At 35.9% G+C, this 27,530-nt stretch overlaps 2 protein-coding genes across 2 annotated transcripts in view; both read left to right on the top strand.

The window, feature by feature from the left end:
- Window positions 1–1,737: 1,737 nt before the first annotated feature.
- On the top strand, window positions 1,738–14,934 carry LOC136816687 (flagellum-associated coiled-coil domain-containing protein 1-like). Its single transcript, XM_067073013.1, has 17 exons — window positions 1,738–2,091; window positions 3,963–4,089; window positions 4,187–4,321; window positions 4,628–4,674; window positions 4,768–4,858; window positions 5,064–5,125; window positions 5,864–5,924; window positions 6,225–6,314; window positions 6,789–6,833; window positions 7,544–7,598; window positions 8,068–8,171; window positions 10,082–10,153; window positions 10,643–10,732; window positions 11,825–11,934; window positions 12,895–12,958; window positions 14,013–14,048; window positions 14,425–14,934. Exons 1-17 carry the CDS (start codon window positions 1,943–1,945, stop codon window positions 14,698–14,700), a joined length of 1,614 nt encoding a protein of 537 aa, XP_066929114.1. The 5' UTR covers window positions 1,738–1,942; the 3' UTR covers window positions 14,701–14,934.
- A 759-nt stretch (window positions 14,935–15,693) lies between these two features.
- The window catches only part of LOC136816686 (activin receptor type-1-like), a 34,938-nt gene continuing 23,101 nt past the window's right edge, over window positions 15,694–27,530 (top strand). Inside the window, exon 1 of the mRNA XM_067073012.1 lies at window positions 15,694–15,798. The gene's annotated coding sequence lies outside the window, so the exon portion shown is untranslated. The remainder of the gene's footprint in view (window positions 15,799–27,530) is intronic.

The following is a 27,530-nucleotide window of genomic DNA, read 5'->3' as shown; positions in this document are numbered from 1 at the left end:
ATCAATGTGCTTGTCAAAAACAGCAAAACTTACTCAGGTTGCTAAGTGAGTGGTAGAAAATTTACCGCCGTGCGTGGTTTGAAAAACACGTGAGTTGCATGTTTTGAATGAAAAAAGTAACTTCATTTCCCGCCAGGAGTTTCAGATCTTGCCCTTTCTTAGACTAGAGTCTACTTCTGACTGAACTTTTCTTTTCTATTATTTTGATGGAGGTGCGTCCAGTGCGAAGTAGACTAGAGAATATCGTCATCGTGGATTTTTTCAATTTCGTTTTCAAAAATTACATAAAGACACCAAAGCAATGAAATGAAATATATTTTGAACAAATAAAAGTTATGAAAATATAATGAAAACATGAAAATCCGGAATTTGAAAGAAATCGGTCTATTGGTCATGGTTTTCTGTTTGTTTTTCTCCAAAAGGGTCTATCAAAAACTTTAACTATAACTTTTCCCTGGGCTAGCCCCTTCGGGCCAGTGAAGTAAAATGGAAGCAATCTTTATAACCTTTTTTGTCAAGCAAGAAAAAGTTGAAGCTATAGAATATACGTCGTTTTTTTGACGACAAATTGAATTTAGCGGTTTCTTTTTTTTAGGTCGAGTGGTATGGTATTTTTTTTTTAATCTAGCGGAAAATTTTACTTTCAATCTGGAATTTATTTATATAAAAACCACGCGGGCGGCGTACAACTTTACTTATGATTATCTGATATTCCAATGGCGTATTGGCAGCCGCCCACGCTAAAGCTTTAAAGGGGCGGACCAAAATATGCCCGACCTTCAGAGCAAAGCGTGTCGTAGCATATTTCCACATCTGGTACCAGATAATACTTATGATTTAGCTGCTTCAAATCCTATGTAGGAGATTTGCTTCTTCATAGAAATTTATACTTTCTCGACCTAGACCTCAACCCTGACCCTGTAAAAAGGCCGACCCTCGACCCTTGGAAAAAGCTGACCACGCGCCCTCGACCCAAATACAAGAAAAAACCAACATTTGAGTAGACAGGCGGTAGGGCGGGTGGAATAGGGAATAAGAATATGTCAACCTCGTTAAGCCCTTGGTCGTATTATCTTATCAGCAGCTTATTTGATGGTGCCCCGCCCACCGGGTATATTTTGTCAATAATATGATGTCCCCCCCGCCAGGCCAGGTGGCTTGTGAAGAGTGGTCTCCTCTCCCCCGTCCCCGACACAACAGGCATTTTTATCACAGTATGATTGCTGAATGGAAGTATTCTTTTTAAAGTGTTCTAATTATCAATTTATGGAATATTCATCCAATCCAAGAAATTCTATTCTAACGAAAGCTGAAAAAGCGTTTTTTTACCCAGAGGATAGGATGAGTCGGCTTTTTATTGCATTTGGGGTAGAGGAGGGTCGGCTTTTTCCAAGGGTTGAGGTTTGGTCTTTTTATTTCCAGGTTCAGGGGGTCGAGGTCGAGGTCGAGAAATTAAAAAGCTCTAATTTTATTTAGAGTCTAATTAAAGGAGCGGGCCAATTTCCCATCAGATAGAGAGGAATGATAGTCGGCCTTTGTTGTGCCGCACCCCCAGTCGGGTTCAACTACCCTTGCGTGTAAAGCTGAAAATATTGCAGTTGGACCCGCCAATCCCCGAAAACAAGGGGGGGCGCAGGGGGCGCTTTGAAATCAATCAATGGTTTTTTCTTCCACCGTAACTTTTTTCGCGGGAAAATAAAAATCGGAATGGATAATGTGATAGTCGGGGTAACATTCTAAAATCGGATTAGAAAAATAAACAAATATGGTAGCTTGAAAAAGGTCAATCTGAAAATAAAAATTTCGATTTTTTACCAATTTCTGTTCGAAGTTGTTCACCTGGGATTGATAATTGAGATTGAGGGAGCTGCGAAGAAGAGATATCGACCTAGACCAAGACTAACAACTGAAACCATTGACAGATTGATAAGTTTTTTACGATATGATAAAAAACAGTACACTGACTTTAAATGCATGGACTTCATATCAAAATGAAACCCAAAATCAGGTTGAAAAACTTTCAAGAAGACTTGGCTTTATTCCTTCAGCTGAGAAGATCAAAGAAGATGTTCTAATTGAAAGTGGAAGTCTGTAAGTAACTTTTATGAATATTTCATTGATTTTTTTTTATTAATTTCTATTAAATTAGCGATCAGAACAGAGTTCTCTTCTTCTTTTAAAGTGCCTTCCGGAAGTTGATAAAATATTGACCGTCAGTCGAACATGGTTTTTTTTCCTATCTACGATTTTGTGTTTCCGGGGGTTTTGTTGTTTGGAATTGATTAACTAACAGTTAGGTAGGGTCAGGGTTGCTAGTAACGGCTTGTCACTGTGATGCCAGGTGCATACTCGGCGCCTTTGATTACGTCTTTGATTCCTGCTGTGCAAGTGTGGCTCAACGGATAGCGCGCCGGTTTTCTGATCAGACATCAGAGGTTCTTTTATTTGGTGGGTTTGAATCCCGGTCGGGTCGATATTTGGAGAAAGTTTGAAATATCAAATTCATAGAAAAGTTAGTAGAAATCAGAAAACAAAGTCTCAGAAAGTCAGAAAATACCGAGAGATAGGAAGTGGAAAAACAGAAGGGGAATGTTCGATTGACTGTCAATTTCTGTCACCCACTGTGCCTTCCACTGCACAAATAGATACCTTTCCCATAATTTGCAAAACAGATGCATGCGCATTATTTTGTTGCTTTCATTCCACTGTTTGGTCTCTGGACCTGGAGGTAAAGGGAATGTTGGTTTTTTAGCTTTTCTTTTAAGTTCTGTTGAACAAAATCTTCTCAATTTTTCGTTTGTTCTCTTTCTTCATTCATGATATTTTACCACCCTGAAAATTTTTTGCCAAAAAATGATCGCTATCAAAAGCTAGAAGCTGAAAACCCACTTTCCCTAACCACTCGCAGACAAAACCCATTAGTTTACCTCCCAAACAATATACACAACAGTGAAACGTACATTTTCCCAGGCCATTCCTGAGAATTTTTAATTACGGGAAAGGTGTATCTGGTACTTTACAGAACAGTTATCACAGGTTGAGAAGTGAGGAGAGTCTGAGTAGGAATGAACCAAGGGTCAACCATTTTGGATTATTTATAAACAAACGTTCGAACAACGACGTGTTATGCTTGCATCGAAACTTCGTATTTCTCATTTTAAAAAAAGGCTGTGGTGACGTTGGTAAGAAGTTTATGAAGGTTAAAGGAGATTGCAGATACTGGAACTGGTAATATCTCTAGAAAACATAAACTTTTATTAGCATAATGAATTTCTTAAGGGACAGATTGGCGGATTGAGCACATGTGGAGGGTGGACCGTAAACGTTAATTTCCTCACCTTAAGGAAAATTTTTCAAAAAACTCCCCCCTCAAAACGGCTCCCCTATGAGGGTTGACTGGAGACCTGTCCTGTATATTTTTGTCCTTACTTACTGAAATTAAAACAAATTTAAGAAATTTCCGGTTTCCAGTGTTTCCAACTGTCGTTTGGAGTAGGAAATTCAATCACATACTGTAAATTTGTTTAAAATGTCAACATACCTTGTTTAATTCTGTCATAGCAACTATCTGGTCTGCAAAGTAGTTAGAGTAGTTAGAGTGATTTTTTAAAAAGCGTACTCAAAAGGTTTTATTTATCAGTTTATTAACCATTTAAAGGAACATATAGTTGCTATGACAGAATTAGACAAGTTATGTCAGCATTACACAAAGTTATGCTGTTACGGTATTCAAACTTATAGCCCAAACCGTGCTTTTCATTTTGCCTGTAAAGGAAGAAATCATAGAATAGATCTCCAGGCTACTAGGAGCAGGTATTTTTGAAACAAGTAAGTATAAGAATATGAAAAAAGACAGAATTTGTAGTATTTCAACTCAACATGAATCATTCTTCTGACTACCCAATCACTTGTTTGTATCTGTATAATAATTATAAAATGTAATTATATTTTTCTAATATCAGGATCAATCATCCAAGGGATATGTTACAAAAAACAAATCGTCCTTGCAAGTCAAACCAAAAACAAAGAAATGCATCAGCAAGAACTTTGAAAACTGGACAACAGAAAGTTTCATGGAAAGCCTCCCAGGTAATCATCGCATAAGAAATCTAATGTTTTTATCATAAATTTTCAAGAAAAAATGTTTATGTGGTTGTTGTATAACAATTTTTAATATGGATTTTAGACTTCAACAAAGGAAGTAACACCAGGATATATTTACCAGAAGAAGGGAACAGACGAAAACGCAACAATCCATGTGACATTGACTGATAAATTTTGGGATTCTTCAACTGAGTCTTCCTCCAAAAGTAACAGTGAAGTAAGTTCCTAAAAATGAATTTTTCATTTCCCCTTAATTCCTTTAGATCGGATGAATTAAGCACCGCAGTGTTTAAACTTTATTTTTGCAACCTTCCAGTTGAAATTCTTCACTGGGATTTCCATCCTAGATAACGAAGCTTGCAAGAGAAGATTTGTAAGACCTATGTTAGATTTTTGGACTTTTGTCTAGATTTCCAAAAGACTTGCTTCATACCTCCAACAGTTTATCTAAGTGGATTAACTTTCGACTTTACCCAAAAATCAAGAAAGTCCCACATAAAGTAACTGTTTCGATTTCTTTTAGCATACAATTCCAAGCTCAACTTCCATAAGTCAAACTTCCATAAACCCGTAAGTAATTGCCTAAATATCTTAAATTATTTTGATTTTAAATTTGAGAAAATTCTTAGGATGAACTTTCAACATATGTTTTCCATGATTTAGGGATTTGCTTCTGTCCCTGGAAAGGAAGATTGCTGAACTTCGACTTCAGATGGAAGAAATGAGACTGGATCATCTAGAGACAATGGCTATAGTAAGAGAAGAACTGTTTTTCTAAAATTTTCGTTGAAATTTATTGATATTTTTCTTCCTAATCTACCGCTATCCATCCAATTTGATAAAACTGAAATCATCCCAGATAACAACATTGATCATTTTTTTAAATTTATAAATACAAAAAGAAAGAGTCCAACACCTAATTGTTGCTTTTTATTTTTATTTTGCTTGTTTTTTTTCAGATGCGGAGTGAAAACGAATGTCTTCGGAAGAAAAAAGATGAAAATTTTGCAAAGAAACTTCGGTATGTCTCTATGACCAATATGAAATTATTGGTTAAATTCATATTTTAAGTCACTTCTAGCCAATAGAATGCCTTCATTCTGTTTTGAAGCCAAGTTATTTTCAGTGTTTTGTTTCTCAAGTCTATTTAAACCTGATTTTCATATATCGGACGGAGGATCGAGACAAAAATACCATTAGATGCTAGAAATTTCCAACATGTTTCGGCCAGGGCCGTTTTCAAGGTATATTTCTAGCTAAAAAAATTCAGTTTTTTTAACAAAAAAAAAAAATTTTTTTGACGTCAAATAAACGCTTTTTTGTGACGTATATTTATGAGCCGTCTGTAAGTGATCTGGAAAAAATGGACGTGTAAACACAGACTTAAGGCGCTATCAAATTGAGTTCTTGGTTTAAACCCTTGGGTTTTAAGGTTTTTAGTTTGTTGATCCAAAAGTTCTCTCGTGATAGAATGGTGTTTTTCAGCTGGCTTTCATTTCCTTCGATATTTCTTAGCTGTTCAATGATCGTAAATTTAGCATCTCTATTGAAATTATGTCCTTCCTTGTTGAAGTGTTTGCACGCTGGGATGGTGTCTTCTTTCGGATGAAGTGCATTGCTTCTGTGGTTGTTCAAACGGACGTTGAAGGGTGTTTCAGTTTTACCGACGTATTGGATCTTGCAGATTTGACATTCTAGTAGGTAGATTTTCAAATAGCATTCATGTAATTCTTTAACCATTTAACTCATTTTAATTCAGATCAATTGACGAAAGACATGCATCGACCATTGAAAATATGAAGATTGAACATAAAAGAGCAGTTGGTTTCATCACATCTTTCTCATTTTAAGTTTGTTTACATAGCTAACCTGACTTATAGCTAAAATCGTATTACTATTAACACAGTCTAATTTCTGTATATACACCAGTCAGAAATTTAAACTGGAAGGAAAAATAGCGCAATGTTTTGCAGTGAGGATTTGCTTATTTAATTATATTCAGCGGGGACAAAAATTGGAGTTTAATTTCCACTAGGGACGACATATTTTAAGTGAGACGGGTTCCAACGAGTCTGTGATAAGAGAAAGGGTATAGAAACGGCTCCTTCTTCGTCTTTCAGTTAGAAGAATTACAATATGATTTCAAAAGAAGGGGACTGAAACAAGAAGATGAAATCAACTTTCTCAAAGAAAAATTCAATGCACACACGGTATGTTGGTGTAAATTTTGTACAATAAATTTATTCTGTCTTTGGTAGACTATTGATACAGTCGGTTAAAGTAGATTCTAATACTCCACGCATGGTATTGACTTTAAAGGCCATGGCTGCGTAAGAGAATCTGCCCAGATTTACGCACCGCTTTGATATTTTTCATCCAGATTTGAGATGAATATGAATAAGCGTTTGTGTGCGCTGATTGGCTAATGCAAAACAATCGCACTAAAATAAACTGTCAATAATGCACATAAACAATACATTAGGATCCAGTCGCTTTCGTTTTCAAGCTTAAGACAACGCGGTTTTAAATGTTTTGGCTCAACAAGCAGGTCATATCGTCCCATTCGCTAAATCCCTTTAGAGCAGAATGTGGTACATGCACAGAATGGATGATCTGTTATGAGATTATCCAATCTCGAGCAAACTAAACATACACATCTGATGAACTTTTCTTTTTGTTTAAAGGATTTTGTAGGGGAAGAAATGCAAAGAAAGTTTGAAGATCAAAAGGTATGACACGTTTTTTATAATTGAACATGAGGATTGTTTAAATAAGACATGGAACTGTCAGTCTTGATACAATAATTTTCACTTCTGATTCCGGTTGGTTAAAGCACTCCTATTGATGAATAAAAGCATCACTTCAACAAAATATAGTAGAACATCCAAAATTTTTGAAGCCTTTCGGATGTTCTTAACTTTTTCAGTTTTAAGCCTAAAAATGTTCTCAACATGTTCTTATTTTCACCATTTTGTGAGTATTTTTGTCCATTATTCTAAGAAATCGAGTGCTTTAGAGTCACAAACCCTTAATATATTCCTAACTTTATTTTAATTTTTTGACCAGAGAAGCCTTATGCTCTTATAGTTTGTTCTTATAAAAAACGTGTATCTATTTGCCTACGTTCAGAAATGACTGATGGCAAAATTTTAGACTTTTTGTTGGAGCTGCTTTTACTTGTTGTTTTTTTAACATAACTACTCACTGGCGGATTTAAGACAATAGAGCAACTACGTCGGTAACATGCGAAGGAGTGCTCGACAATGAAATTATAATTACAAATCTCTTCTTCTGATAAGCTCGACGTGGTCTAAAACCACCTATGTTACGAGGGTGAAATTCTGGCATGAGACAAATAACCGAACTGTTTTAAACGGGTATTATTTTTCATCTCGCGAAATTCAACTTGAAAATGATCGTGATTGTTTGTTTATTTTAGAGAGAACTTGAAGTTGAGCATGAATTAAAGACACAGCAAGCTCTATTTAATCTTCGTAAGTCAATATAAATATATCGTTTGTTTTGCTAGCTTAATCTTTACCCGTCTAGGAAAATTTGATAGTTCTTATGCGCACTAGAAAAATGGGCTGTTCCATTAAATTTCCATACAGGGGGGTGGACGAACCTTTTTAAGACATAAAAAGGTTTTTAAAAATGTGGTAATGGCAAAATTTGCAAAAGAAGTCTTGGAAAAATTATTTTCATACCCTAAAAGTAAGGGTGGATGAACAAAAATTAGTCCATTACGCCCTGGAAATTTAGAATTAACCTTTGACCTACTGGAAAATGAAAAAATACCCCCTGGAAATTCTTCTCCGATTACCCCCTGTATGTTCGTTCACCCCTCTGTATGGATATAAAATGGCCCAATTTCCAATGTTAATTTTATCAATCAGGAAATAAATTGCTTCACAACTAACTGTCTGGGGTTGTATTGTAAGCAACTACACTGTGATTTTCTAGGAACAAAACTTGATGGAGAGAAAGACATAGAACTAAACAAATTGACTTCACACAACACTCGAAGGTTCAATGAGATACAACAGAGTCATCAGGCACAAATTGATGTAATGAAAATTTGTTTGGATTTTGTCGTTTTGTTGAATAGGACCTTATAAATGCCCATCTGTCTGTTAGTTTTTTGCTCTTTCCTAACCCTACGGATCCAATTAGGACGCCTTTGGTTATAATTTTTATTTGTTATTTTGGTCGGATTTTTTTCTCCGTAATTTTGGGGTATTTGGAAGCGCAATTCCAACACCCCCTTTCATTTATTCTCGATGCGGATTGGCGAGAACATACTGACACTTTGATAAGACATAGATTTCTAATCCATACAGGGCTGCACGAATATTTCCAGGGGGTAGAATATTATATATAATATTATAATTTCCAGGGGATAAAAGACTGATTTTAATTCCTCCAGGTATGAAAATGATTTGAAAAATTGTTCATTTACAAATTTTTCCATTTTCCAGGAGGTATCTACACATTTCTAAGAATCTTTTTTTGACTCAAAAAGGTTCGTCCACCCCTTTAGTACGAGTAAAAAATTCCAGAAAGTTACCATCATGAATTAAAATCAGTTTTTATTTGACGTCAATTAGATAAGACGCTTTTGCAACGCTCTTCGGAAAAATGGCTGAAAACAAACAAAAACATCAAAATTCATGAAAATAACATCAAAATGGATAAAGATCAGCCTTTCGAAGCAGCCTCACCACCTCAAGCTTGCACGCCTTCAAGATGTACCAATGACGAAGACCTGGATCGCTTGGAATGCAAAAAATGTAAAAGATCAGTTCATTATGAGTGCACACAGCTACCTTTGTATCAACTACAAATATTCGTGACATCCTATAACGATCATTACTTATGTTCAAACTGCGTCCGAATAACGAAGAACCTAAGAAATAAAGTGGGGAAAAAACACTCAACATATGATGCAAAAATGAACTTAAAAAAGAAAGACGACGTCATACAAAAACTGAACAACGAGGTCAACACCAACACCAAAACCCGTGATTCCATCAAAAATGATCTCAAAATTTTTCTGGCAGGAAACTACAAGAAATGGAAGAAAAGACAAGAACCATGATAAAGGAAGAAATCAAGCACACAACAGAAATAATGACAGAGACATCAAAGAAAACATACGCCGAAATTACTAAGAAGCACAAAGAAGATTAAGATCTGCCGACAACAAAAAACGGAAGGAAGAAATTGAAAAAGAAAGACTAGACTCAGAAACTGAATATCATCGTCACGGGTTTCTCGATAGCCCCCAGATAAGGAAAAAGAAAAAAAAAGAAAATGGGACATATTTCGGTTCCGAGAACTCCTGGAGGACATCAATGTTCCAGAAATAAATGTTACTCACCACAGATTAGGAAACAGAAAAACAAAAAAACGGCCGTCCTCTTAAAGTCACCCTACAAAGTCAGCATGACAAAGATCTTATCATGAAGAATTTACACATGCTGAAAGAAACTTGGTTTCTTTCAGGTAAGTATCACGGAAGATTTCACAATCAACGAACGGAAAAAGATAAAGGAGATGCACGAACAAGCAAAGAAACTTAACAAAGACTATAACAATAAAGACTTCAACTGGCGCGTTAGAGGAAGCCCAAGAACAAAACTACGAATCGTTAAAAAATTACAAAACCAAACAAAAATATCTTCAAATTATAAACCAAAATACTCTACAGAAGAAATCGTCAGCGATTGGGCATTAACAGATGGTGATGAATGATTCATTTTGTAAAATAGGCAGTCGAACTCTATTAGCTTTAAAGCTAGTACATTTTTGTACACTTTTTTTCGACTTTAAAGAATATACACATTAACATTAACATTAACATGAAATTCAGTACTCGCGAAACACGTTTTAGGAAAAAATTTCGCGATTCACGAAAATTTAGTACCCGCGAAAATTTTATATACATTTAAGATAATGTGTCAATTTTAACGTTTAGAAATTGTTGGAAAGATATTCTCACAGTGCCGAAGATGCAGAAAAACTAAAAGAAGCTTTAAAGCAAGTCAAGGTGAGAAAGTGATCTGATGAAATTCAATGGTTAGTTTTTTTAGGATGATCACCGCTGGCTGTTTGGTGAACTTACAATGTTTCGTCTATATGAAAGATTACCTAAAAGCTTCTGTCCCCTGATTGCGTCACCCNACCTCTATGTTCGACGACGGCTTATCATTTCGGATTATTGAACCCGATCCCCCCTGATTGCGTCACCCTACCTTCATACTGACATCCCATTAAGCCTTTAGGAACTGGGATGGGGGTTTTCTTTAGGGTTTTTCTTCCCACCCCTCAAGTTTTGATCGAGCTAATCGAAATATCCTTTTCACAAAAGGAATGAATCGCTAAAACCTTTATCATACTTAAAGCTCACTTAAATTAAATTTCTTCTTTTCGAGAGTTTTTGAAAACTTTAGAGACCTTTACAAAATATTTTAAGAATTTTTAACGACCCCTTTAGTACGATTAGGGTTAATTTCTCTACCTCACTTTTTTGTTGTAGGATTTGAGCATGGACCACAAGAGGCTTTTAACAGATCACGAACAAACACTTTTGAAATTGAACAAGACGGAACATGAACTGGATGACGTGGTAAGAAGCCTGAAGTAAAATCATGGGACATAATAAAAAACCCCGGTCTGACAATAGTTGCGATTTTCATACTTTTTTATCATACGTTACCAAAATCTTCTCTTGGGATTGGTCTATTTTCTAATCACATGATAAAAAAGTTTGCAAAATAAATCGATTTTGATACGTAAGCTCCATCTTTTACCAATAAAAAGAGACAAAAGCCTTCCATTTATAATGACTATGGTACAATCATGGGACATAATATTGTAGACAAAGGGGGATTCCCTGTGAAATTTTAAACACCACAAATGATTTTTAAGTGCTTTAAACTAGGTTTGGAAAGTATAACTTTAACTCTGAGTTTTAAGACAAGATTTAAGACCTTGGACCTTAGGATCTCAGGACAGAAGCCACATCGAAACATTCAATGGAATTACATGGAATTATTAAAATCACAATTCTCACCTGAACTTTAAATTCTGAAAAACGTTAGAATACACTAAAATCTCATTATAATTCGACCATGCTTGTAGTTTGAATTTTTTTGCTCAAATTTCACGAAAACAATTTACTTAGGAATGAGCCTAGCTAACAATGGTCTTCAAAGAACAATATTCCGGTGAAAATTAAAGATATTATTTTTTGGCGTCCGTAGCAAGAGGTTGGTAAATGGTAGATGGAGAAATCTAGGGAATCTCTCTGGGGGTACCCCCCGTACTTAGGCAAAGTAGGTACCGGGTATCTGCGAGCCATAAGGGTCCCTCATAGGGGTTCAAAAACCTAAAAAGTTATTGAGTCTCTGTAAGGGAATTTCCAAAATCAAAAATCAACTCCCTCAAAGGGTCATAAATTCTTGAAAATTGGACCAAAATTTGAAAATGTTGGCGGAAATTTCGGGTAAATAGTGTAGCAAAAACGTCAAAAAATGGACAAAACTCTCGAAATTCAGTCTCTCTCTCTACGGGTTGATTTTCGAACTTTTGCTCGGACATACCAGTCATCTCGCAAAGCTATCACCCCCCCCCCCCATCCGGTGATAACCCTCGAATGCGATCGCTTACTCGGATAAAAGTCGACAACTGCTGATACTTATACTTATTGTTTCTTTAGAAAATCGAACTTGCAGGTTTCAAGAATAATTTCCACGAGAAAGTAGCGGAGGTAGAGGAGAGATTTGCGGATAAAACAAACGACCTCATTGTTGAAAATGGTGAACTCAGGTTAGTGGAAATTCACGCCATGAATTGAATGTTAAGTATAAGTAAATTTCTGCGTCTTATATATATGTAAGGTTCCCTTATACAACCCAGCTGGCACACAACGTTAGAAGAATGTCGAAACAACGTTGTGTGCCAGTTGGGAAACTTTATGTCCTGATTTCATCAGTGTCCTTGTAAATGGCCCTTGTAGCCAGGGAGACAAGGGGTGGTCCCCTCAGTATTTTGCTAAGGAATGCTAATATTTTGAAAACTAATTAAAAACACGCTTTTTTGGTAATAATATACTTTGTGAGAATGGGCTCTTCCAGAAAAAATTCGTTCATGGGGGGTGGAGGATATATTATTTTGTTGTTGATCTACCCCTGGACATTTCGATTTTTCACCCCCTGGACACGTGTTTCACCCCTGGATAAGCATCAAATTGACCCCCTGGACATCAGATTCACCCCATGGACATGGCAGTTTTTCAGGGTTTTTTCAATACCCCTGGACAATATATCCTCCACCCCCCATGAATGGTTTTTTTCTGGAAGAGCCCAATATTTATGATGAAATTGGCCACAAAACTAAGAATATGCAGAGATAACATCATCATGTCATAAAGAGTATCTTTCTTTTCTCGCATATTTTCGCTGAAATAATCAAAATTTTAACATTTTTTTTACAAAAGATTGACTTCGGTGGTTTACAGGGTTTGCACCCCAGAATGCTGATGCACCCCAAAATAATTGCTTTTAATATTTCTGAAAAAATAAGTGCGATTTTTGTAAATATGAGTAGCCTGTTGAAATTTATTCAAAAGCAGACCGTTTAAGTAGACAATCGTACATTGCAACCTGGGTTATCTGGGAAATCATGGATGGGTCTTAGGAGCCAAGAAACGGACGGAAAAAATATCACTCTTAAAAATTCTAAATGGAATCTAACGATCTTCTAACTTCTTTTTTATTACCATCATAGGAAAATGTATTTGAAGAAATGTGAGGAGCTACATCATTTCCAACGTAAAGCTGATTCCAAGCAGGTATTCAATTTCTCTCTTTCTCACAAAAGTTTTCTTTTCTTTGTCTTGATAATAGTGAGTTTATGTATTGGAGGATATCGAGGGCAACGGTAAGTTAAGTCGACGCAAAGCAAATTCGATAGTCGATGTTGGACTCTAATATCGCCTTGGTGTTTTTACCGTCCTCGAACAAAAGACAAAGTAGCTTTATACCATCTCCTTCAATTTTTCTCGAATACATAAACTCGCTAATATCTTTTACACCCCTGTCTCACAGCCCCCCTGGAACTTTTTTCCTCAGTGGAGATAAAAATTCCTATTAAAATCCCAATGGGGATGGAAATTCTATTGTTCAAAGGTTAAAATCCAGTGGGGATGGTTTTGGAGTGCAATTTTATATATATTTAATTTCGAGTGGGGATGAAATTTAAGTCAATTTCCAATGAGGCTAAAATTCCAGGGTATTTTCCTACCGGGACGAAATATTTGCCAGATTTTCCAGTGGGGATGGGGCCCCAGCGGGTATGTGACACAGGGGTGTTCTCTTAAAGGGGCTTAAATACTACTATTTCCGATATGGATGGTTTAGTTATTTGGTGCGAGAGTTGTAAAATGGACCAAATCAGATTAACCGAAGGTTCTTTTCATGGAACTTTCAATTTGGTGTTACCAATTAAATTGGTAAAACAGCAAAGAAATATTTTTGAAATACAGTTGACGCTCTATAATTCGATCTTCAAGGGGAATCGGATTTTCATCGAATAAGGGAGCGTATCAAATATTAGAGTGTGGTTTATGGGAGTTTCTTGATGGTGACTTTAAATAATATCGAATAATGGAGAGTATCGAGTAGAAGAACGTCGAATTAGAGAGCGTCAACTGTATATTTACTTTTCCTTTCCTTCTCCTTCCATCACAAACATGCGGAAAATTGGAAGGATAGAAAAACTGAAAAATCCTAGCTGATGAAAAATATTGAACTGTTGTTTGACGCTCAGGACTATTCTTAAAATTTTCAATAAACAATAAAAATGGCAGGATTTCTTCAAGCTCTCTAATGTTTTACACTTTTCAGCTGGAGGAGTTAGAAGATGCAAAGGAACTGATGAAGGTAATTTTTTCTCAAAAGATCGAGCAACAAATCTTTTACTTTGCCGGTTCAGTTTATAGTTAGAACCCCCTTCATGTTAAAAAGTCATGGAATATTCCTTACACTTCAAAGTAGCGACTAGAAATTGTCATCAAGCCAGGGAATTGAAAGAATTCCTTTGGAAGCTGGGGGATCGACATTTTTTTCTTAGTTGGGGTGTGGATGCGCATTTGAAATCTATTGGAAAATATATTTGAAAATTTGAAGTTACAGTGATGGTGGCATTTAATGGGTTAATAGGTTATTAGCTGGTAGAAGGGAATATCTTGTATTGATGATTTTGAGAAATCCTTTTAATTTAGGGAGTTTTGCTCGATTAATTTTTTCCTTCTTTAAGTCTGTTGTGAACAGTCGTCTACGTTCGAACATGAGTCTTCTGTCCGATGACGAGCAACCAGTTGGTGGTCACGATCCTGTACTGGATGCACGACGTCCTTCCAGTGCCCCTACTGCATTACGAAAAACAATCAAGTATCGGCGAAAGAGTCCGTTACTTGAATCCATTCCTGACTATAATCACAGTCAGATGAATTTGAACACTTCACAACATTCTAAGATAAAACTTCCGGAAATAACGATCAAAACAAGTCGAAGTAAATCTTTGCTTACGTGATGTGAGCTCAATGGAATGATGAATGAAAGTTTCAGATAAATCCCTACTTGTAGCGATACTGTCACGTAGCTGCAACACCATCCCTGACTACTCCGACAACTACACAGTACAATCAAAATTACAGAATTTTTAACTTCTTTTTAAAATTATTTGAGAACTATATTTAATTTTTTTCCTTGCAGTATGTACATATTTTTTAACTTGACCATTGAATATTTTTCTAACAAACTATAAGCAAGTTTCTTTTCCAAGTTTTTATTCGAAACCCATAATCTTTTGGTTGCGATTTTTGTTTCTCGATAATTTAATATCCATTGAAGTAAAATTAATAAATTAGTAATCAGCAAATAACTATTACACAACCAGGGGAACAGTACCAATGGTCCGAGGGGGGCTTAGGCAAAACTGGGTACCGGGACGTGCCGTTGGTCAGGGTCCCTTTTTTAGGCTCTGAAGATATCTGACAGGGTCTCAAATTTACTAATTTTCAAGATGTGTATCTCATAGGGTTGACTTTTGGTAATTTTTGACAATCTTCAGGGTGGAAATTAGAAAAAATAATTTTGGCTACTTTTCATGGTGATTTTTCTTTCTGACAGGGTTCATTTTTCCGTCGCCCGTCAAGGCCAGTGCCCCCTCCCTGGGACCAATGGGTGTTACTTTGTGGGTTGACTGGTCGTCCGAACATTTGATATCGTCGTATAGGAAGTGAATACCAACGTCGTGATCAAGTGAATTTCTATGCGAATTTCTAATTTTTGTTCTGAACCACTAACTGATTATTATAGTTGTCTCCCTTCTCACATTGACGTATTTGAAGAATTTTTATCCCATTTATTAATTTTTAAGAATATTTTCAGCTGTCAAGCCCTCTCCTGTTTATTTGGAACCTAAGAGTAGGCAGGCGGGGGTAAGATAAAAAGGGGGCGTTAGTTTTCCGGGGTACGAGCGGAGAGTCATCTTAACGGAAAGACCCGTAGTGAGAATAACATTCGAAAAAAATAAAAATAGACTTTTTTGTGGTGACAAAGAGCTGACAAAGAAAGGGAAAACAAAATGGCTGACCGTGTGACAAGAAAAAAGAAATCCAATTGAAAGGTACACGCTTTTTCTTTCTATATATTATATATATGCCAGATACGAAATCACAATAATTCAGGTTCATTGGGTCAGCAACAAATTGAACGATGCTCTGCCAAAAACATGGCATGAGGTTTTCAAAATAAAAGCTTTCCAAAAAGTATCCTGGTATATACCTTGTTTGCTAGCCATTCCGGGTTTGCTTGTCTTTTATTTGATGCTCATGAAAATCTTCAATTTTAGGTCCAACTTTGACAAGCAATTGTTCTTTGTGTAGTTGAGCTATGAAATTAATTATTTTTTAGTAATTTAGAGCTTTCTTTTAGCTTTCCAACCATACTCTTAGGTTCCAAATAAACGCGGGGGTTCGAATAAAGGGGGGGGGGTCGGAAAATTTTGATTTTAATAAACAGGGTGGAAATTGTACTTCTGAAACCCAAAAATAAGGTAGTCTAAAAATAGACTGAAATCAGGCTATATAGAGCAAAATAAGGGGCCTTCTCTTTGACAGCTGAAAATATTCTTAGAGATTAATAAACGGGGGGGGGAGTCCTAAATAAGGTCCGGGGGGTTGGAAAATTTTCGAAAAATTAACAAGCGGGAGCCCCGTTTATTTGGAACCTAAGAGTATATAATATGCAGGTGTAATATTCTACACTTTCGTCTAAAAGTTCGTTCCAACGAAGGCCATTTTTAGAAAAATTAGATCTGCGGGACACAAAAAAATTCACAACTCATCTTTGATTTCGACGGCTGTGGAGGAAAAAATGTTCAGACAGTGAAACTTTCCATATTTATCAGATAAGGCGGTCATCGAAAAAATGCTCTGTTCGCGTCGCAACGGGTGTTAAAAATGCATGCGGGCGGACGGGCGGTCAAAAACATTCCCGTTTTTTTTTAATCACGCCAGTAACTCAGGGGCGGGTGGTGTAACGCGAGCAAAACAATTTTTCTATGGTCGTCAGAGCAATTGAGAAAAAAGCTATACTCTAAAAGAACAAATTGCTTTTCCCAGATTTTTTTCCGCATCTCCGCACCGGAAAATCAGCAGAAAATTTGATGCGGGCGGTTGACGCGAATAGAACAATTTTTCGATGACCGCCTAATACCTGAGAAATCCAATGGTGCTACTCTCTGAAATTAATTAATTCATTAAAGTTATTATTTTTTACTTTTCATACTTTGGCAAGCATTTTCAGCCTGAAAATGAGGACTAGAATTATAGAGACTGGTACCACTGAAAAATTTGACCCTTTTTTAGCCTATAAAAACGTTATTTATATGCTATGGGGAATTTTTCCACCGCAGCGCTTTGATTACAAAGATAGGTAGGTTCAGCAATTTTAACTTCAGCTTTATAACGTTTTTATTGTTTTTTGCAATGCAATGTCTTCTTTTTCAAAAAAATGTCTTTTCATTTCTTCCTTGAAAGTGTTAGCAAGCCATTACAAAAAGGATTTGATAAAAGTCTGCAGTCAAAATGTAGATATCTGGATTTTTTTTATGGATTTTGAAATTGGAAAACCATCAAAAAGTGTATATTTCGCTGCCACTTTATATGCCATTTCTGGGCTAAATTGTCAACCTCAAATGTCTAAAAAGGTGCTATTTTAGCGGAACCAAAGTATGACACCTCATTTTTTTTTCTTTTTTGAAGCTCTACAAGATGAACTAGGTTTGATTGCCACCAGAATAGTTGTGATAATAATAATAATATAGTATTAATTGTGTTCGATTGCGTTCGAGTAAGGCGGCAATCACAAATATCTTCATTTTGCATCCTCGTTGACCGGTTGTTGGGTCTAAAAAGTGAGTCGGTCAGTCGTAAAAAATTTCGGGTTTTCATTTTTCCATCCATTTTTGAGTGCATTCTTGGAGGAAACTGCCAGCCGGCCAGCAGCCAAAACAACCGTGTGTACACGTTTTTTTTTTTATAAGAACGTCAAAAATTTTCGAAGCCTTCGGATGTTCTTAGTTTTTTGGATTTGAAGCCTATAATGTTCTTAAAATGTTCTTATTTTCAGCATTTTTTGAGCATTTTGATGTAATTTCTTAAGAAAATGCATGTTTTTAAGTCTCCAAAGCCTTAGAATGTTCTTAGAATGTTCTTAAATTTTTGGGCCTCGAAGCCTTATGTTCTTATATAGTTTGTTCTTATAAAAAAAAAAACGTGTAATGGGTGGTTTAAAATTATGACCTTTGAACACTGTGACCTCCGACCCCAAAATGGCGCATGTAGTGATAAACAAAGTCAAAATGCTGTGAATGCGCTAGAAATCGCTCGCAAAAAATCGGCAATAATAAAATTTTTGAACAAAGGAAAGGTCATTGACAGAAAAAGTCCGACAAATTTACCGACTCGCCGACTCAATTCTACTCAATTTTCAAGAGTCGGTCGGGCGACGCAAAACGAAGATATTTGTGATTGCCTCCTAACGTTAGATTGATTCGATTACGATTATGTTAGATGAGTTTGATTGCAATTAAATTAAATTGGATCACTCTGTTAGAGCTTTTTAGCACGGACGAACGTACTCGAACATAATCGAATACAATCGAACGTAATCGAACGGCAAATCCTGGGTAATATTCGATTGCGATTCGATTGCGTTTCGATTGCGTTCGACAATCGAATTGCAATTATTTGATTGTGCTCAATTGCGTTCAATTGATTTCAATTGCGTTCAATTGATTCGGCATCCGATTCGTTCGATTGACACCATCTGGACTTTGTGAGCATTTTCATTATTTGTGTTTCAGTGGCTTTGGTAGGCGTGCCAATGCGCATAGGTTAAGGTTAGTAACCGAATCTTTAGGTCTCACAGTTACTCAATGACAACCCACAGTATAGTACAGCCTTTTTTTTGGTCCACTTGGAGATTTTTAACTTAAAAGTCCTGGACATCCCAAAACGATCTCAATCGAACGAAATCGACGATCGAATATCAATCGAACGTCAAAATTCTGGATAATATTCGATTGGTTCGATTGTTGTTCGAAGGACCCTGCCGACGCACGGGACTTAACGAACACCGGACACGCGAAAGTCCGGTGTAAAATGAGAATTTTTTTTACCACCGGACAATTTCTACACCGGACTTAAGTTAAGGAAGTCGGATGTCCGGTGTCGGAGAAGGATATTTTTTCCCACCGGACATGACCAGTCCAGTGCGTCCGGTGTTTCTAAATTTTTTCATTCGATTGTCGTTCGACTGCGTTTGATTGCTCTATGCTTTAAACAGTCAAGAACTATTGCAGACTAGGATAAATGCGAGTATTTAGCCTAAATAGGATAAATTATCCTGACTAGGACAAAAGGAAGAAAAACTTGATTTATTGAATAAACTTTGAGATCCGAGTCGAGATTTGCATGAATTTGAGTAATTTAGAACCAGCAAAGTACCGTAATTTGGTCTAATATCGACATCCGTCTTCTAATTTCGACACCCTTCTTTAGAGATAGGAATAATATGAAAGTTGGAATTGGTGATTGAAAAGGAATTTTTCCTCTCTTACCACTAAGTAAAGAAAAATAGTTTCAACCATTCTATTGTTTTTTAGCTGTAGAAAAGGGTGTCGAATTTGGATGAGGGATGTCGATATTAGACCAAGTTACAGTATGCTTGTGAAGTCTCATCTCCCAGTCAGCCAGTTACATCAATATGCCAAAAACATTTTGTTCAACCATCTTCACTTCAAGTTTGGCCACCATAGAATGAACTTCCTTTTATAGGATGAACCATATTCATGTGGCTTTCAGCCTTGCACTCCATCGCAGAGGCTAATCAATTTTAATGACTTTTTTGACTAATGACCAAGTTAAAAAATTTTAATTTTTTTATATTTGAGTATTAAAAAGGCATGCATTCAAATAATAAAGGTTTAAAATTTTTCTCTGGGCTAGTTAGTAAGATATCTCAAATAGGCTCTGTGATTGAGTGCAAGGCTGAAAGCCACATGAATCTGGTTCATCCTATAAAGGGAAGTTCATTCTATGGTGGCCTATCTTGAAGTGATTGAAGAAAATTTTTTTGGCATATTGATGTAACTGTCAGCGTGCATTCAGAAGTTATTCAATTTTCAAGAAGTACTTTACAAACTCCAAATGTTAAGTATCAAACTTTCTTGATAATAACTTTGCTTATGATGATTGTTTTAAAAAAAAAAAATCTTCAAATAATGTACTTTTCCTCCTAATTAAGCTATTTTATCTTAGTTAGGATAAGTGTTTAAATATTTTCTTACTCTGCGCTAATAAGAAGTTCATATTTCATTTGTTTAATAAAGTTAATGTTCTTTATGTGCATACAGTAATTGATTAAAAGAGTAAAGAAGACGCGCATCTGTATCATTTTTCCAATATTTGTAGAGGAAGGATAACCATAGGATTTTCAGTATATACAATTTTCAATTATAGAATTTACCTAAAATTTCCTTTGGAATTAGCTCATTTCAATCATGTTTTCTTGTCATTTTGTCTCTATGATTTGTTCACATTTTTGAGAGATTTTAGAGGTTTATCACGAGCATTTTGAGGATATCTAGGATATTTTGTCATTTAGTCAAGGATTTGTCATTTTAGTTCAAAATATTTATCATTTTCATTTTGTACTTTTTAGTTTGAACTCTGTCAACACAATTTCAACAATCAACTTCAATACATTATTGTGTGCGTGTTCCAAACCGACCCTTAATCTGTGTCCAGCCTGCCTGCCTCTACATTCAAACGGCTGGCCTATGAGTGTGTGCTGTGAAATGCCATGCCAATAATTCAATGAAAATTGATGAAGTATAACTTGAAATTCATTGGCTTAAATTCCAAATTTGTAAATTAAAAATAGTGACTTTTTCTGACTTCCCTCGCATACATCCTTCTACAAAGGTGTTCGTTTGAATGTGAAAATCAGAAAACGTGAAACTCTCTGATCAAAATTGAAGCAATTAAAAATGCGTAAAAAGATAATTGCTTTATGCTAATTATAAGAAAATATGTTTTCTCTAAGAAATATCCGATCTTTTTATAAGATCAAAGTTCATTGACACGAAGTTAAAATGATTTTGTCCATTTTATAAGCACAAACATTAGGACATGTTTTTTAATTGTTTCGTTTTTGGCATTTTCAAAAAAGCTAAATTTTGATTGGGGTAACTTGGAGGTCCGAAATTTTCACAGGATGTTAGTAGTGATGATAGGACCCCAAAAAGTTCTTTTCCCAAAATTCTAGCTGTTGTAGGGGCCAGTTAGGAGCAAATTTTAGCATTTGTATTTGTTTCGGAAAATGATCTAAATCAGAGCCAAAAACCCAGGAAGTTGTCTATCTGACCAATGATTCTCATAGAGGGATGGCAACTAAAGCAGCCTATTGTTAAAAGGCCCACATTTTCCTATTGTGGGGCCTTTTTTAGAGCACTTTTTTAGCACCTATTTCCCCATTGACAATAAGTGCCAAAACACCAAAGTAAAAGGCTTGATTGGGTAGAAGACTTCCATAACTTCTTTTGAAATAGTTGAATAATCAAATTATTAACACCAATATAACACTTGAGCTGTTAAAGGGCCCGTTTGGAGCTAAATTTAGCATCTTTCCACTAAAAATACTGCAGCAGAATTACTAGTATGTTTCTAAACACCTTATTAAAAGGCTGGAGTGGGTGTAAAACCTTCATAACTTCCTTTGAAGTAGTTTAATAATCAAGTTATTAACACCAATAAAACATTTGAGCTGTTAAAGGGCCCATTTGGAGCTAAATTTAGCATTTTCCACTGGAAATACTGCAATTTATTCTGCTTCTCTTACTAAAATTAACTTTACACCTAGTCTAATTTTTGCTAAATTCAGCTCATTTCGAGACCTAGGAACATAAAATAACCTCATGAAGTTCTGTTCAATTGTGTATCAAACATTAATGATAACATATTTGATGTTCAAAACCTTTTCAGGGTCCAGAATCGAGCAAATATTTAACATTTTCCGTTAAAATGCTAAAATACTGCTCGTTTTTGGTCCATTTAACTATGACAAAGATCACAGAAAAGACTTTTTAAGCTTCGTGGATGATCCAAGCATCAAATAGCGCCTAAATGAGCTATGAAATAACAATAATCTTCGGGTTTTCAAATTTTAGCATAAAGACATGGCCTTCAAGAACTCTAAGTCCAGTCAATGCTAAATTTTTGCTCATGAAAGGACCCTGGAATGCTTTATATCGGCCAAATTTGGTTTTTCTATCTTTTTGAATGCCTCAAGTATGCATAATATCAATATCATAGTTCTTTTGTGTTTATCTTAACTGTGCTGGTGGATTAAAAAAAAGCCACACCCAATGCTAAAAACATGCTCATAATGGGACCATACAACCATTTTTAGTGATTGCTTATGTTGGTATATTGATCTTATAAGGTATAAAAAGGCATGTGCAAAGTATTAGAGTCATAGCAGAAAAATTGAGAGAGATACAAGCCTCTAAATCCAAATGCTAAGTATTTGCTCCTACTAAAATGCTAAGTATTGGCTCATTTTTGGACCGCACTTTGTTGAAGCATAAGTCATGACAGATTTAAGCTTTAGAAAAAATTCTTTTAAATTTTTAAAGTTTATCTTTTCCACGCAACCATCATCAGGGCATAATTTTAGTTCATTCATTATATTAGAAATGAATTATGATTTCCCAAGACCCCTAAAAACGAAACAATTAAAAAACATGTCCATTACAATATTTCAATTTGAATTTTTCACATAGCCTAGCTAGGATAAAGTATCCCATCTAGGATAAATATTCTAGCCTATTTAGGATAAAAGCCTAACTAGTAGGATAATTTATCCTAGTTTGCAATAGTCCTTGACTGCTAAAGAAGGCCAATTTTCCATCGTAAATCAAAGAAGAGTGTTCGACGCCCTCTGATGTCCCAAAAACATACAATCCACTACTTTTGTCATATTTTCTCAACTGTATGGATGGAAAGGATATGATTCGTCACGTGACCTAATTCGGCAATTTGTCCTTCCGCCCTCATGATAGCACTTGCTTTTCTTACCCTGCCCTTACTCGCTTCGAGCCGAATCCTTAGGTCTTGGTTCAAAACCACATGTTTTCCCGTGCCAAAAAAAAAAGCGCTTAAATGTTAGCAAAGCAAAAGAGCGGGAACCATGACGCAACCACCAGCACCGCGCAATCGAATATCAATCAAACGCAATCGAATATCAATCGAATCTGAAAATTGCGGTAATATTCAATTGAGATACGATTGCATTCAACAATCGAATTTCAATCGGTTGATTGCGTTCGATTTGGTTTGACTGTTTTGATTGTCGGTTCCATTCGATTGAAATCGTCTGGACATCCAGCCTGCCGGACATGATCATGACCACCCACAAACTGGCCTGCACCATATCATGGAGTGTTTGGGCCAGGTTTTCAGTAGCAAAAATCCATCACAAATTTAGTAGCATATAACGTCAATGGGCTCTTCCAGTTAAAGTCCGTTTGGGGGTGGGCAACAACAGGGGATTTGCAACCACACTGTACCATGAGTCCAACAGCCCTGCCTAAATCCGACCCCCCAAATAACTGTTATGAAAAAAAATTATATGTTTACAAACATTCCCTCTCCAAGTTGAACAATAAATTATTACAAGAACTCTCCAAACAAACGTCTAACAATATGACTATACTGTAATGTCAAGATGTCAATTAAAAATAATTACCTCTATTCTGTATTCTGAATCCGTTGCTGGTGTTTAACGCTAAACAATTTGGACAATTTTGTAATTAAAAATTATGTTTTGTATAAAAGCAGTTTATTGTTATTTGGTTCAATTGGTTCAGTGTATCAAATTTCTCAGTTTAGTTGATACTTTGGTATCTTCGTTGCATCACAGCAAAAGGTTTCTTTTATTTTAGTTTGTATCTTTGAAAGACCCCATCGTATTTAGGCAGGGCTGTCAGATTTAGAACCACTCACGGTAATAATCAGTTAGTCACACCAGCGTCTCGCCAAAATGCTTATCAAAGATTAATGCTGCGATAGTGCAACATCGTTTATTTGATTCGCGAGCAAACAAATGCGCCGCAAAACTTCTAAAGGGATTCATGAAAAAAAACCCGGCGCTTTTTAATAAAATTAATATTTTCAAAAACTATGAGAAATTGCCTAAAACTTGAGCCATAGATGAAAAGATTTGAGCCAAGCCAACCTTGAAAACTAATTTGAAGATCAACTTCCCAAGAAAAGTGTTTGTTCGATTACTTCGATCATTATCGATTACTTCAATAGTCGAATTTATCAATTAGTATCGTCTGGTTCCAAGACCAAGGTAAAATGTTTTTTTTGAAATTTCTGACTTTCCAATTCAAAAACCAATGTCAACTCCTGGATTTCCAATACACAGCTCTCTTGCTATATGTCCTATTTTTATCTGATTCTCATCATCAGACAGGTCCACAGCATGTGGCTTGTTGTCCCTTATTTAAGCCATTTAGATATTGTTAAATTGTTATGCTGTAAGGGGGGGGCTCTGCTTACCCCTGATGAATGGTGCTTAAAGAGCAACCCAATAGTCCCTTGCTATATTATTGGAACAATTGATTCGCTCACTGCATTCAATTGGCAGTTAAGACTAAAACTCCTTTATCAGAGATAAAAACTTTAGGCTAAACTTACCTCTTTTCTCTCTCCCTTTTCTCTCTCCCTTTAACCCTATGATTAACTTTCTATTTTTTACTATGCTCGAGGTCCCCCTTAAAATCTCAAGCTTGACAATTACTATGAAATTTTTACCAGGTAGATATGGATAATTGAAGATTTGTAAAATTTTGGTTCGGCTACCTATCTAGTTAATATTTTACAGACCAGAATGTAAACTTGACCAAAATCATATTTTGACTGATTGTTTTGTTCGATTTGACTGAAATTCATTCCTGAAGGCTGTCAAATAAAAGAGACTAGTAACATAAAAATTTGTTCCCATGAGTATTTGGTACTTTGCAGACTGGTCTGTAAAATAAACGTTGACCACCTTCCGGAACTTAGAAACTCCTGTAGCTCGAAAAAATAGGAAAATTTCAACTTTTTACCCCCTGAAAGATCGAAATTTGGTCAAATTGTCCCGCTAGGGTAAAAAATTCCCAAAATTTTCCTTTGTTTTCTCCTTTTTAGTCCCGGTAAGGGTCCAAAGTTCGAAAATCGGGCGGCACCACCCCGTCAGCTTGCAACCCTAGTACCCCCCCCCCCGGGCAAAATATCAATGTAGTCACATGAGCAATTGGTATTTACAGACCGTTCCATTTTTTTACCTAAAATGCTCACTTTCAGCATAACAAGTCGTCCGATTTTGCTGAAATTTTGGCTGCAAGCTGTTTGTATCATCAATGTCTAATGCATGTCAAAATTTCAAGTCAATAGCATTATGCAATCACTAGATACAGTATCCTAGGGCTATTTAGTCAAAAAAGGGCATTTTTGGCCTGGTCTGTAAAAATACACGATACCAACAGGGGAAAAAATTGATCCTCTGCCCCAAGATACATGCCACGTGGAGTTGCCTCATAAAATTTGGGCAAAAAAATCCAATTGAAAAAAAGTTACAGGGGTCCAGGGGGTCCTATTTTTGGTATTTTCAAAGAATTAATGACGTCATCAGCTGGCGATGACGTCATCAATGATGCCGAAATTTTCATCAAAGTTGCCAATTCATATTTGATGCACACATACAAAATTTTAAGTCAATTGGATAAATATTTCAAAAGTTATCAAAAACATTCATTTTTTTTGGGGGGGATGGACAAAGAGGCCCAAGATGCTTGAACTTGAAGGGTTATAAATAATACAATGATGACATCAGTTGGCACAATACTTTGACAGAAATATTCTCCATGCAAGTAAAAGGAGCAGTGCAGGAAATATTCTAGAACGGCAGGGCAGCGTTCCGTTGATGACCAAAAAGGGTACTTTTTTAATGTTTTTCCACTAAATAGGCTGTTTTTACCAAAATTTAGTGATTTCAGAAAGGACAGCGTCCGGCAACCAGACATGAAAAATGGCCTGCAGTGTAGTATGAATTGTCACCCTAAAAACGACATCTTTCTATTTGTGAAAGTAGAAATATGGGGATTGAATTTCAAAATATTTGGCGTTTTCACGAGTGTCTGCGATTGAACATAATAAAACAATTCACATTGTCCAGGGATAAATTTGTGGATATAAACTTATCATCTGTAAGGATACTTCATCCCCTTATTCCGTACTTGCAGGTATGTTTAAACTCCAGGGGTGTCAAATAAAAGTTTTGTAGTGCATGATGTTTGGGTAAAAAGAAATTCACTGATTTTGGAACAAGGCCTTCAGAGAGGAAGGGGCCTAGGATAAATTTGATTTCCAACACCCCCCGCTCTACAATGGACCTTTAAAAAAAGTCAAAATATGTAATGACACTTTGTTATCTTATTGATAACACTTTGCAGGGTTAAATGGAGATAAGCTAAACGACTTTCACATAATTTTCAAAGTCCATCTTTCCCTATTAAATATGTCTGCAATGGTATAAGTGACAACATTGAGACTTTGCAGTTTGAAAGATCTCTTTATCTAGTTATATCGATATCAAGAAAAAAATGCTCAAAAATGGCTGCAATTACATATATCTTTAAAGTTGGACTATTCTGTTAATTTGAGAAGTTTAAGAAAGACTTTAGGTGTTGAATTTATACCTTACTCTGAGTATTACATATTATTGAGCTCGTCAAGTTTTTATTTGACGTCAGTTAGTCAACACGCATTTTGTGCAGTTCTTCAAAAATGGTTGAAATTTAGCAAAATCAAAAACATGAACGAAAAAACCGACAAAAAGCAAGAAAAACAACCATTTGAAGAAGCTAAACAAAACCAAACATGCACTCCCACCTCCTGCTCAGATGACGATGACCAAAACCGTCTAAAATGCCGAAAATGCCACCGCATGGTACACTACGAGTGCACACAATTACCGCTTTATCAGCTGCAAATTTTTGCCAACACTTATAACGAACAATATCTATGTCAGAATTGCGTGCGGATAACACGATCTCTAATGAGTAAAATAGGTGAGAACTCGTATCATATGATGCAGAGGGAGATTGAGAAGAAGGACGACGTCATTAAAAAGCTCAAAAACCAGCTAGCCAAGAACCGCAGCCTTAAGAACGATATCGAAAACATCTTAACCAATAAGATGGCTGACTTTGAAATAAAAAACAAGCAGATTATAAAAGAAGAAATAAAGCAAACGACGAATTACATAGAGAAAACATCAGAAAAAACATACGCTGAAATAACTAAGAAACACAAGGATAATTTCAAATCAGCAGTGAGAGAACACCAACAAGAAAACAAGAATGAAGAAAGAGACATCGAATCAAGAAAACGAAATATTATTATACATGGAATGGTGGAATTAGAGGTAGACAACAAAGAGGAACAACAGGAACAGGACAAAATAGATATTGAAGGTATACTAGGTAACATTGGCGTTCAAGATATCAAACCGTCCCACCATCATCGCATTGGACAAAACCAAAAAGGGCTACATTGGCGTCCAATCAAGTTGATCTTAAAAAGTATAGAGGAAAAAGAACGGATAATGCAAAATCTGCATAAGCTGAAACGATTCAATGAAATTGGTGGCTTTAGCATCACAGACGACTTCACCATCAACGAAAGAAAAATCATTAAAGATATGTGCTAAAAGGCGAAAAAAATGAATTCAAAAAATGAC

The sequence above is a fragment of the Clytia hemisphaerica genome, unplaced genomic scaffold (genome assembly GCF_902728285.1).
Source record: "Clytia hemisphaerica strain Z4C2 unplaced genomic scaffold, Clytia hemisphaerica genome assembly, whole genome shotgun sequence".
In the NCBI taxonomy this organism is placed as follows: domain Eukaryota; kingdom Metazoa; phylum Cnidaria; class Hydrozoa; order Leptothecata; family Clytiidae; genus Clytia; species Clytia hemisphaerica.
This window is presented reverse-complemented; position numbering and strand designations above follow the sequence as displayed.

Excerpts from the sequence above, each read along its gene's own strand:
- LOC136816687 (XM_067073013.1), top strand. The coding sequence starts at position 1,943 with ATGATAAAAAACAGTACACTGACTTTAAATGCATGGACTTCATATCAA. Across the intron at positions 4,859-5,063 it reads ATCTAGAGACAATGGCTATA|ATGCGGAGTGAAAACGAATG; the intron begins GTAAGAGAAGAA and ends GTTTTTTTTCAG. Across the intron at positions 6,834-7,543 it reads GAAAGTTTGAAGATCAAAAG|AGAGAACTTGAAGTTGAGCA; the intron begins GTATGACACGTT and ends TGTTTATTTTAG.